The 12,643-nt window shown below is 44.5% G+C and overlaps 1 protein-coding gene across 4 annotated transcripts in view; it reads left to right on the top strand.

Moving 5' to 3' along the window:
* The first annotated feature begins 10,001 nt into the window (after positions 1-10,001).
* WWC3 (WWC family member 3) overlaps positions 10,002-12,643 on the top strand; it is a 108,989-nt gene continuing 106,347 nt past the window's right edge. For 3 of the 4 annotated variants that reach the window (XM_070750834.1, XM_070750832.1, XM_070750833.1), the window contains exon 1: positions 10,592-11,277. In XM_070750834.1, coding sequence (XP_070606935.1) covers positions 11,018-11,277 — 260 coding nt within the window. In that variant the 5' untranslated portion in view covers positions 10,592-11,017. Of the gene's footprint in view, positions 10,016-10,591; positions 11,278-12,643 lie in introns of those variants that run through there. The other variant, XM_070750835.1, reaches the window with a different exon arrangement.

The following is a 12,643-nucleotide window of genomic DNA, read 5'->3' as shown; positions in this document are numbered from 1 at the left end:
GTGTTATTAAATTTATTTGATGTTTGATCGTATTTATTTCTAATAGGGTTATGTTATTTTTAGGATCATTGCAGAGTAGCTTTTCTGCTTCTTGAAGAGAGATGTTTAGTTTTTGAAGTTGTACATATTTTTCTTTGTTTTTGTTTGCTGTATATGAGATGTACACACCGCGTATATATGCTTTAGTGGCGTCCCACGCTATTTCGTTGGGTATCTCGCCATTAAAGTTAATCTGAATGAAAGGGGGGATATCATTCTGTATTTTATGTTGAAATTGTTTTTGGTTTATCACTGTTGAGTACATTGACCATCTATGCGGAATATTGTAAGTGTTGTCTTTTATTGTAAGTAGGAGGGGATTGTGGTCTGCCCAAGTTGCATTGAGTATTTGAACATCAATTATTTGATTTATTATTTCTATATTAGACCAAGCCATGTCAATACGTGAGCATGTTCGATGGGGGGGAGAAAAAAAGGTATATTGTGTAGATTTAGGGTGAAAGTATCTCCAAATGTCTTTTAAGGCATATTCATAAATTATTTGTTGAAAGGTAGAGGGAATGATGTTGCGAGTACGACACTTGGAGTTACCTATATAATCCTTGTTTACATCAACTATTGCATTAAAGTCTCCAATTATCACGAAATTGTTAAGATCTAATTCTAATATTTTTTTGTGTAGATTTTTAAAATAGGGAGATTGTCTAACAGATGGTGCATATATTGATATTATATTTATTGTTCTTTTATTTTGTAAGGTTATTTGCACAATTAGTAATTGACCATTTTCATCGTTATATATTAATGTTGGGGAATAAATTTTTTTAACATATAAAACTATACCTCTCTTTTTTTCGGAGGCGGAAGCACAAAAGAATTCAAACTCAGATTTGATTTTAAAGTTGGGGATAACTAAAAGAGTGGTATCTTCATTTTTAATGTGGGTTTCTTGTAGTGAAATTACATCATAGTTGTTTTCAAATAGTTTATGGAATATTTTTTGTCTCTTTTTATATGAGTTCAGACCATTTATATTTGTTGAGAATAGTGTAATTTGGGGTTGTTTATTGTTGTAGTGTTGGTTCTTTAGATTTCTCCTTTCTTGCCTCAGCTCTTGCCCGGGTAACTGGTCCATGTTTGCTTGACTCGCCATTTTGAATTTGTAGTTCTTGATCATTGTTTGTCTGATTGTCATCAAAGGTATGTTCTTCATTTCGGGGAGTGTCTCTACTGTCGAATTCCTTAAGGGCCGATTGATCCATCTTCAAGATGTGGGCGTAAAAGTCTCTTGCATCTTCGGGAGTGGAAATTTTATATTTTTTGTCCAGAAGCGTGACCGTCATTCCCTCTGGTATCATCCACCTAAACTGTATAGATTCTCTATTTAATTTGGTGGCTAGCGTTTGATAGGGTTTGCGTTTCTCCCTTACTCGCTTTGGAATTTGGCGTAGTATTACTATATCTCGACCTTGGTAAGAAGTTGGATTATCCTTGGAGGCATTGTAAATTTCGTCTCTGAATTTTCTTTTGAGGAAACGTACATGGACCTCTCGTGGGAGTCTGTTCCGTCTAGCATATGAAGTTGTAAGCCGGTATACCTCGTCCATTTGTGCTAAAATTTCGTCCGTTGATTTATCAATGATTTTAGCTATTATTGTCGCCACCGTGTGAGGAAGGTCTTGTTGATCAGTTTCTGTAATATTTTGAAAACGCAAAAAAAAAGCTGATTTCTCGAGCTCCAGGTTCATAAGGGACTCTTCCAGGGATTTGTTGGTGTATTCTGCCTTCGCTTCTGAAAATTGGAATTTGGTGTCCATCCTGTTGGTTAATTCTTCAATATTATTTATTTTTTCTGTATTCTTGGTAATTGTTTCACAAACAACATCCATTTGGTCTTCCAATTTGGTCGTTCGCTCCTCAAGATGACCCGCATGATCTTGAATCTTCTTGATGTCCTGCTTCATTTCTCCCATCGTTCCTTTAATAGACTCAAAATTAATATCTAATGTGTCTTGCATTTTGTTCATCTTCTCCAGTAAGGCGTTTAGTGATATATTGGGAATTTCCTGTGTTTGTTGTTGGAGAGATGTTTTGTCTGACAAGTCAGTTGAACGTTGCTGAGTTGGATTTGGTGTTGCAGGCTGGTTGGGATTTTTCTTCCAAGATTTCATAAGGGTTGGTTGATTTGAGGCAGACATTTTTATATTTTTATATTAAGGAGAGGTCGTTAGAGCAATATATAAATAGTATGTATAATGTAGTAAAAGGATTTATGTAGTGTAAAGAAATGTATGTAATGTATATGTAGTATCTATGTAATATGTAATATGTAATATGTATGTAATGTTGTCGGAAGTAGTGAGGTTAAAGTGATTAAGGTGGTATAGAAAGTTGCAGTTTATGTAGTAAAGGTTTTTTTGTTTTTTTGTTTTTGTTAAGATACAATTAGTAAAGAGTTGTTAAGAGAATATCAGAATTTGAATTTAAATTTGTTTCACTTAAGAAGTAACAAGAAAAGGACAATTTATATTTAAGATTCAGGTTATCAATAGAATAGCATTTGAATCAATATGTTTCCAGTAATAATATCACAATGTATGGAAAAGAAAAGGAAGGAGAGAGAAAGTGGGAAAAAGTAATAATTCAGTAGTACAATTATTCGGTATTCAATATAAGGGGAAAGTCAATCAATCAATCCGGGGGTTATTCTATTAAGGGTTTAAATCAGTTGAATCAGTTAAGTTGATTAAATCCAATAAATCTTAAAACATTGAATTACTATAAGTTACTATAAGTTGTAGAATCAAAAAGAAATCCAGTTACTATCTGGTATTTAAAGTTAATTAAGGATAAGTAATAATAAAGTCTAAGGTCTAAAGTTTAATATTAATATACAGTAAAACTATCAACTCAAAGTAATCTATCAGTATGTTCTACCTAAATATAGCACAATCTATCTTAATGTAATATAATGTAATTTAATCTATATAAATAGTTCAATTGCTAGAGTAAATATTACAATATTTTATGAATTACAGAATTGGGTAAGGGGTTTTTGTCAATGTATATAGTCCAAAAATATCAAAATAAGATTTAAATAACTTAGAAGAAGTTCAATCTCAATCTCAATCGATCCAAATCCAAGAGTTCTTAGTTCAGCAATATGGTGTTATTAAATTGATCAAGTTCGGTACAGTTCGGTTTCGTTATCAAAGAGTAAGGTCAATGATTTGTTTGCAGTTAATGAAGTAAATTTTAGTGACGCAGTTCCAGAGAGAAAAAAAAAAGGGGGAGAGAGAGTAAAGAGTTAACAAGTTGTCCAGAGTTCCGGGTCAGTAAACATCCGATATTCAAGTGTCCTAGTATCAAAGTGTCCAGATTCAATTTCCAAATATCCAAAGGTATCCAAAAGTAATCCAATATGTGCAAAATTGTCCAAAAGAAAAAAGGTAGTAGTAGTAAAAAGTGAAAAAAGGCAAAAATATCTATGTATGAAATTCAAAAGTAAACAAACTTTATTTATTTATTATTATTATTAAACTAGAAAAATAAAAGTTAAGGCAAAAAAGGGTATGGAAGGGAAAGGAAGGATAAGTGGTAGGTAGAAAAAAAAATAGGGTCGGAGTTTTCCGGTTGCTGTTTTAAGTCTTATCTGCTTTACTTTTTTTTTTTTCCAACTAGTCAAGGTGTTATTTCAAAGACAAATAGCAAAAAAGTTGTTGCGGGGGGTTTAAACTTTCTCCTACCTTCAAAGCACGTTACTTAAACCTTCTCTCCTTGCGAAAATTTAAAGTATAGATGATAGTTCTAAGGCAAATCAAAATCTCAAATAGACGTGGCGAAAATTCATTCTAAAAACCTTCAAGTAAAATCCGCCGAGTCATCGTCGCCATCTTTGCCAGGGGGCTCGTAACACTCACAGATCGAAGTCGCCGCCTCTCACTCTTCAGACTCAGAAAAAGAGTCGGGATGTCCCTTTCGCAAGGAGTAATCCAACACGTATGCCACAAATCCAAAAACCGTCCTCAGTCCTTCTGCAGCAAGCAATAACACCCCCAAAGGTATTTGTCGTTACCGCGGCTTCCAAGATAAAGCAGAGCGCAGCGCTTCCGGATCAGCAAAAAAAAGCTGATCTCTTTGGTTGATGATTTGGGGGATCTCCCGTCCCCCGGGGGGGGTCCGCCGAACGCCCCCGGGTGCACGCAAACTTCCCCTCAAAGACCTTGGGCTCTACGGGTCCGCGGTCGCCCGATAGGGCAATCAAACAACGCAAAAGGCCAGATGTAACCCGGAGAACCGGGAAACACACAGCGACAGCACCGCACCACAACCGGAAGTCTCTTGTGCATTATTACTTATATGAGAAAAAGTGTGAAAGATTGGGAAGGACTGAGGAAATGCATTTTGTCTTAAAATGTCCCAGGAAATAGAAGAGAGATGTAGATCATTGTTAGATCTATACTAGTGTTGGCAAACCTTTTTGGCACTCAATGCTGAAATGGGGCTGTGCGCATGCTCATGCTGGAAACTAGAAGAGCAGCTGCCCAATGAGCATGTGCACATCAGGAAGATGGTTTCTGGTTTCCAGCACATGCATGCACACTGGCAACCTGGTGTTATGATTTATGGCGTGCATGAAAACCAGCTGTCCAAAGCGCATGCGTGCCAGAAACTGGAAGATCATCTTCCCAGAGCTCACATGCTTACCGAGAGGCTGCTTTTCTGGTTTTTGGTGCTCCTGCATATGTGAAGACCAGCTGGCCGGTGCTCCGGAACCTGGCAGAGCAACGGGCAATGGCTTGCGTGAAGAACCATTTTCTTAAGAACCATTTTCTACTTAAGAACGCGAGTCCGGAAAAATTTCCCAGGAAATTTGAGAGCAGCACGAAGGCCCAGCCAGTTTCCTGCCATTCCCCCTTTAAGCCCGGTCATCTCGGGCTTTTCTAGGCTGCCAGAGGAGCCTTTTTGTGTTGCTTAAGGAGGCTTTGGCAGTCTTGAGCAAACAGAGCATTTTTCTTTCTTTGGGCACTTGGAGAGGGAATAACCCACTTCACTGTGGTGACCACCGTTCCCTGTAGGCTGCGCATGTGAGCGCGCGCACACCCCAAAATACCGGGTCGCGCGCCCTTTTCCATGGGCGCGCAGTCCCCATTTTCCATGGGCGCGCAGTCCCGCAGGGGGGGGGGGGCGGGGGCGGGGAGGCGCCGGCAGCAGAAGGGAAGGGAGCCGCAGTCGCCCCTGCCTCCCCATGTTGCTTCCGGCCCCCTCGGCCTTTCATCACTGCCCCCCGCCCGATCCGCCCCCTCTGCTCCGCCGCCGCCTCCTACCGCACCCGAACCAGGGCCGCCGATAGACGGGTATTACTGGGAGGGGCGTACTGGGCCCCGGGAAATTGAATAATGGAGGGGGGGGCCCGACGCTTCTCCTGCTGAGCCCAGCTGCTGCGGCTGGAGGCGCGCCCACTCTAGCGTTCCTTTCGGCCGGCCACCGCCTGTGCAAAGTTTGGCTGCAAACTCGGAAGTGCCATCCCGCCGGCTGGCTGGCTAGCTGCTGCCTGGCCCCCTCCTTCCCGGAGGAGGGTCTCCCTCCGCACCACCAGCGGCGCTCCCCCCACCAGCCAGCCAGCCAAGCCCCGCACCCGCTGGAGCCGGCTCCTCGCTCTCCCCCCGCCGCCCGCCGCGTTTGCAGGAGGTGGGGAGGATCGGGCGGCCCGCCAAGGCCAGGAGGGACGCCGCTGCCCCCCCTTCTCTCTCTCCGCCCACCGCTGCGCCTCCTTGATGCCGAGAGGAAATGCCCCGGGCGGGGGAGGCCGGGGGGGCTCGGACCGGCCACGGAGCCAGGCCCCCTCCGCCCGAAAAGCCGGCGCGGAAGACCGCGGAGAAGGCAGGCTAACTGAGGAGGGGGCTGGGGTGGGGGCGCCTCGGTGCAGCAACCTGAGCAGGCAAGAGGGAGCGGAAAGTAGGGGCTGGGCGGGGGTCTGACCCGTGGGCGCTTTGTTTCTTTTTCTTTCTTTCTTTCTCTATTTCTCTCTTGCTCTTTCATTCTTTTTTCTTTCTCTTGCTTTCTTTCTTTCTCTTTCTTTCTTTCTCTCCTTCCTTCCCTCTTTCCATTTCTTTCATTCCCTCTCTTTTTATTTCTCTTTCATTCTTTCTTTCCTCTTTCTTTCTTTCATTTCTTTTTCTTTCTTTCTCTCTTTCTCTCTTGCTCTTTCATTCTTTTTTTCTTTCTCTTGCTTTCTTTCTTCCTCTTTCTTTCTCTCCTTCCTTCCCTCCTTCCATTTCTTTCATTCCCCCTCTCTCTTTTTATTTCTCTTTCATTCTCTTTCTTTCTCTTTCTTGCTCTTTTTCTTTCTCTCTTTTACCTTCCCTTCCTCTATTTCTTCTTTTCTTTCTCCTTCCTACCTTCTTCCCTCCCTCCCTTCATTCAGGCCTTCCTCTCTTACTCTCCCCTTTCATAAGTTTCCTTCCTTCCTTCCTCTGTTCCTGTCCCTTCCCCCTTTCTTTCTTTCCTTCCTTCCCTCCATTTCTTGCTTTCCTTCTCCTTCCTCCCTTCTTTCCTCCCTCACTCCCTTCTTTCACTCCTTCCTCTCTTACTCTCCCCTTTCACACCTTTCCTTGCTTGCTTTGCACCCTTCCTCTGTTCCTGTCCCTTCCCTCTTTCCTTCCTTTCTTCCCATCCTCTGTCCATTCATTCACCCATTCCTCTCTTGATCGCCCCTTTTACCATTCCTTCCTTCCTTCCTTCCTTCCTTCCTTCCTTCCTTCCTTCCTTCCTTCCTTCCTTCATAGCTCGCCCTCGCCTTTCTTCCCTTCCTTCCAGATGGGAGTGCCCCTCAAGACACCCGCCTGACTGCTGGTACCCTGCTTTTTCTCTCCCCTCAGCCTTTCCAGCTCCTCTCCGGTGGCTGCCGGGTGTGGGATCCCCCTCCCCTCTCCCCTCGCTAGAAAGCACATGGTTTTGTCAACAAGAAGGGAGAAGTGCCAAGGAGCCGTAAATAAGCCTCGCTCTGCCTGACCGATGCCAGGATCTTTCTTTCCCTTGTCACTCCCGCTTCTTTCTTTCTCCTGGACGAGTCCACACAATTGGCTTAACCCAGTTCCTGAAATAGCCTATGGCAGTGCTTCCCAACCTTGACAACTTGAAGATATCTGGACTTCAACTCCCAGAATTCCCCAGCCAGCATTCGCTGGCTGGGGAATTCTGGGAGTTAAAGTCCAGATATCTTCAAGTTGCCAAGGTTGGGAAACACTGGCCTATGGGACCGCCTCGCTTGGCGTGAAGCGGGAAATGATCCCCGGGGGATGGAGTGGCTTGGCGACTTAAAATAGTTTTAAAATGGTGGGGGGCCCCAGACACTTAGGCTGTATGGGGCCCCAAAATTCCTGATGGTGGCCCTGCCCGGAACGCACGCCCTGCCCGTCTCAGTCCCTTTGCTGAGAGCACTTTCATCCCGGGCTCTCAGCAAGGGGGTTGCAGGAGAGGCGGGGCAGGTTGCGCACGCTGCCTATCTCCATACCAGGCCACTCGGAAAATTCAAAATAAGAAAAACTTTCGCCAGCGAAGGCTTTTCTTATTTTGAATGTTCCGAGTGGCCTGGTATGGAGATAGGGAGCGTGCGCAACCGCGCGCGCGCGCCCCGACATTGAATATCACCTTCGCCGGCCTCTGCTGAGAGAACGCCTGCTGGCGAAGGCTTTTCTTATTTTGAATGTTCCGAGTGGCCTGGTATGGAGATAGGGAGCGCGCGCAACCGTGCGCGCCCCCCCGACATTGAATATTACCAGCCTCCGCTGAGAAGAACGGAGAGAGAACGAGAGTGAGTGAGAGCAACAGACAGCAAGATAGAGAGAAAGTGAGAAAGAGAGAGAGAGAGAAAGGGGGGAGAGAAAGAGATAGCAAGAGAGAGAACAAGAGAGAGAAAGAGTGTGAGAAAGGAAACAAGAAAGAGTGAGAGAGAGAGAGAAAGCAAGAGAGGGAGAAAGTGAGAAAAAGAAAGAGACCAAGAGGGGGAAAGAGAGAGAAATAAAGAAATAAAGAGAGAGATGAGAGAGGAAGGAAGAGAGTGAGAGAGAGAGACAGAGAAAGCAAGAGAGAGAGAGAGAGAAGAGTGGAAGGAAGAGATAGAGAGAAATGATAGAAAAAAGGGGAGAAAAGAGAAATGAGAAAATGATTGAGGCAGAGAATGACAGGAGAGAGAAACAGAGAGAGAAGTGACTTGATTTAAAGCATATGGTAAAAGCACTTAAATAATAACAGAGGAAAAAAACCCAGCCCTCATCTGTTTTTATTAATAGTTATATTTTTGGTTTTGCTGGTTGATTTAGTTTTAATAGTAATGGATTTTGGTTTTTTTAAATTATTAATTTCTTTTAATAAAAGGGATTTTTTCTTATTTATTTATTTATTTATTTATTTATTATTCTATGCCACCCAGTCCCAAAGGGACTGTCGCTCAGACACTATACTTTTCCGCCCACACAGAAAAAAAATTAGAGGGTACATTGGTGGTGACTCCCTTGTGCTGCCTCCCACACACCCAGCACGAGGTTGCCTCCCAGAGCGCCTGGGCATGGATAGGCACCCTGGCCAAATCAACTCAGCTTCAGCCAAACCGGAGTCACCACAGTGAAGGAAAGACGCCGGCTACAAAGTGAGCGAGCAAGAGAAGAGGGAAGCCCTTCAGCATGGGAAGGAAGAGGAAGCAGGTAGCAGCAGCAACAGCAGCTGCCTTTCAATCAAAGGAGTGGGAGGGTTCCCCCCTCTTGCCCGCCTGGGATTCTCTTTCTGGCGCAGTGTATGGGAGGCAGCCTCGCGCCGGGTGTATGGGAGGCGCGTGCTCCTCCTTGCCACCTCAGAGTCCCTCTTTTTCTTTTTTAAGCCTCAAAGTTTTGGATTTTTTTGATTCCCCTCCCCTCCCCTTCTTCCTTCGGCAGGATCTGTCCTCCTCTTCCTTGTCCCACCCAAATTCTGAGCTTTTATTTCTTTCCTAATGGTTTTGCACGCACTATTTCTATGTTTCTATGTTATTTGCTTTTACATTGATTCCTATGGGGAAAATTGCTTCTACTTACAAATTTTCCTACTTAAGAACCTAGTTTCGGAACAAATTAAGTTCTTAAGTAGAGGTGCCACTGTATTTGTGTACTACTGAATTAGAAACAATTACAGAATGCAATTGTTTATATGTATGCAACTTATAACTCTATACTTAATTAAGTATTATTTAATACTTAATACTTAAGTATGAAGCTGTCTAAAAATAAGTACAATATTTTAGAAATATTGTTACACAGTAACAGGAGGAAATTTTATTACTTTTTCACCCTCAGAAAAACAAATTCAGCCTAATTTCTTTAGCAAAGGACAAATTGTTAAAGAACTAGCTCCACTCTAAAACCAGTCATTAAGATAAGAGAAAGGGATTAAATCCACTAGGCATTTAACCAAATTACTTTCCCAAAACGGAACAACCAAGGAGCCTTCAAGAAATAAAAATAAGAGCAGCTCCTGTAGTAATTTCATTGTTAGCCACGACTTAAAATACCATAAATTCCAGTGACTGACTGAGGAGCTAAATATGCTGAAAATGTAATCGGTGTTTCTGCCTCCGCTGTAAAGAATCTCTCAACTGAGCTCATAAGAGTGAAGTCATGACTTTTGCATTTATTTTATTTATGTATTTGTCAAACAATCATAGGATGGTAATTTGTATAAATAAAACATTAGATAAGTAATGATCAAAAGTAATGATAGAAGAGAATAGAACAGTAGGACAGGAACGGTAGGCACAATGGTGCACTTATGCATGCCCCTTACAGACCTTTTAGAAAGGGGAAGAGGTCAATTGTAGATAATCTAAGGTTAAAGGTTTGGGGGTTAGAAGTAGAAACCACAGAGTCAGGTAGTGCATTCCAGGCGTTGATTACTCTATTGCTGAAGTGGTATTTTTTGCAGTCTAGTTTGGAGCTGTTGACATGTGTGTTGTTGCGGTTGAAGGTGAAGTAGTGGCTAACAGGTAGGACATTTTGGTATATGATTTTATGAACTACTGTATAGTTAAGTCGGAACGGAGACGATGGAGTTGTAAGTTGTCATGTTTCAGATCTTCGCCATATTTCTTTTACCTCCAGTACTGTATATTTGAAGCGCACCACACCTTAAACAAGTCGGACTGGTTAGCAGCCCTCTTTCCACGTGACTTATACGGAGGAGACCTTCGATTAAGAAGGTGCCGATATTTTGTTCGGTTAAAGAATCCGGAAAACGGATTCTTTAATAACCGCTCCGCTTTTCCTTTGTCCTGAAAGGAAACCCGGAGTCTCTCTCTTAAAAAAAGGTCCCGTCTGTCAGTCAGTCATCGCTGCGGTCTCGAGGCCGAAGTTAGGAGAGACTCGAGCAAAGTTTTCATTCCCCTCCCAGCCTCACGTCTGACTTTTTCTTTCCGAGGGAGCCTCCTCAGCCCGCCGGCTTGTCCGGGAAACTCAGACGCAGCTTCCAAGCTGGCCTCCCGAAGCTGCAGCCGCCGCCTCAGCAGAAGGGCGGAGTGGAGGCAGACGAGAGGGCGGGGCGGTGCGTTCTCGGGCAAAAGGGTGGGAGTGAGGGAAAATGGCGGGGCGGGCGCCGGTGAGATGGGAGCCGACGAGACTGCGAGATTGAGCCGCTAGGGGAGGCCAGTGGCGGAGGCAGGAAGGAAGGGCGGGAAGCTTGCAGTGGTCTCTGTTTCCTCGGACGGGGCCAGGCTCGGGCTTTGAAGGTACAGCCGAGGCGGCGGCGGCTGGGCCGGTCCCGAAGTCCAGGCGGAGGCTAGAGGGGCGAGAGAATGATGAATCCGGAGCGGCGGCGGCGCTGCTGCGGCCGGAGCTGCCTGCTTGTGGCCTCACGCGGCTGGGCTGCGCGCTAGTCAGGGCTGGAGGCGGCAGCGGCGGCGTGGAGAACTCGGAGCCCCGCGCCCGAAGAGCGGCTGTCGGAGGGACAGCGCTTGCCACCCAGGCTGAGGCCCGGGAGCAGCGGCGGAGCCATGCCGTGGCTAAGCGGAGGACGGAGACGGCGGCGGCAACAACAGCAGCAACAGGCGGCGGCGGCGCCGCCCGGGGGACCAGGGACGGGGCCGCCTCCTGCCGTGCCCACTGCGGTGATCGGCGGCAGTGGGCCGCGAGGCCGGGAGAGCTCGGAATTGCCTTTGCCCGCTGGTTGGGAGGAGGCGAGGGACTACGACGGACGGGTCTTTTACATCGACCACAACACCCGGCAGACTTCGTGGATCGACCCCAGGGACAGGTCAGAAAGGCTGGGGAAAAGGCTCCCCCTTGAAGCCCAAGCCATTGGCGTCCTTGGCGCTCATTCTTCTCCCCCCCCTCCCTTTCCTTCCCGGAGCCCCCGAGTCTTGACCCGGCCCTCGATTCACACAGCGGGGCCTGTAATATTTGGTAGGCAGGCAGGAAAGGGTCCAGCATCTCAGGCCTGGAGTCTTAATATTCCCTCTGCCTTTTCTAAAGGGCCTGCTGCTCCCTCTGTTTTATGTTGAGAAAGGAGAGATGGGGACGGCGCTCAGAGAAGTTAACTTTAGAAATAAGACTTCTTTTAAAACCTACATTATTCGTGTACGATCATTTCCACAAGCTTTGTTGTAGGGGGTGAACATCTCAAATTCCTGGATATGAAAACTCCATTTTGTTCTCCATCGTTCCCTTTAACTTGAATGAGATGGCCAGTTCTTTATTCAAAGTTAGTGCAACAGGAGTTGCTTTTAAAGGGCAGCTTTTTGATGGATCTGAAGTAAGAGCAGATATGTCCCTTTATTGCTTTCTAGGACAACACCTCTTAATTTTGCTGACTAGAAAGCAGTCCTGCCCTTTGTTATCAGTGTCCCGGTGACATTGACAATGTATTGCTTTACATAGTAGAAAAAAGATTTCTCTCCGGGGTTTAATCATTCCGCTCCGAAAAATATTTTTTAAAGATTCATGTCAAATATTGTTAAACTTAACATGAAATCTGAAACATTGTTAAATAATTCTAAGTGTTCTCTTAAAACTGTAGACATGTATTAAAATTTGTGCCAGCCACATATGTACATTGCTATGAGCTTAACTCTGTGTGTTTAATCAGCACAGAATTATTATAACGAATCAGGATGATATCTGAGATAATATAGCAGATTGTTTATGGGGGATTTAAAAAAAACCTTTAAACAAATAAATGTACAAATCTCATGTTCATGTAGTCTATCCACAAAAAAAGAGTTGGTTCAGTTAAATGTACTGTGTATACTTAGGTATCATTTGTAGCTAGGTCTTTGTAGCTAGTGCTAGTGCATCTGAATCAATGACAAACCCAAAGTGCTTTTTTTTGTATTTGTTAACTTTTTGTTTATTGTTTTGGATGTCAGAAAGCTTATATTTATCTTTTTAAGCACCACTGACAAATACTGAATATGAATCTAGGCATTTAAGCTGCAAGTGACAGTTTGGTGTGGTGTGGCAGAAACTGGGAGATTTTGAGTTCTACTGCCTGAGGCACAAGTCAGCTGGATTATATTGAACTAGACACTTTCTCTCAGCCTTAAGGAAGAGGCAATGGCAAGACACTTCTAAAAAAATCTTGTCAAGAAAACTGCAGGAACTCGTCCAGGCAGTCTCAGAAT

Source organism: Erythrolamprus reginae, chromosome 4 (genome assembly GCF_031021105.1).
Source record: "Erythrolamprus reginae isolate rEryReg1 chromosome 4, rEryReg1.hap1, whole genome shotgun sequence".
In the NCBI taxonomy this organism is placed as follows: Eukaryota; Metazoa; Chordata; class Lepidosauria; order Squamata; family Dipsadidae; genus Erythrolamprus; species Erythrolamprus reginae.
Note: the sequence above shows the minus strand (reverse complement) of the source record. Positions and strands in the feature narration are given on the sequence as shown.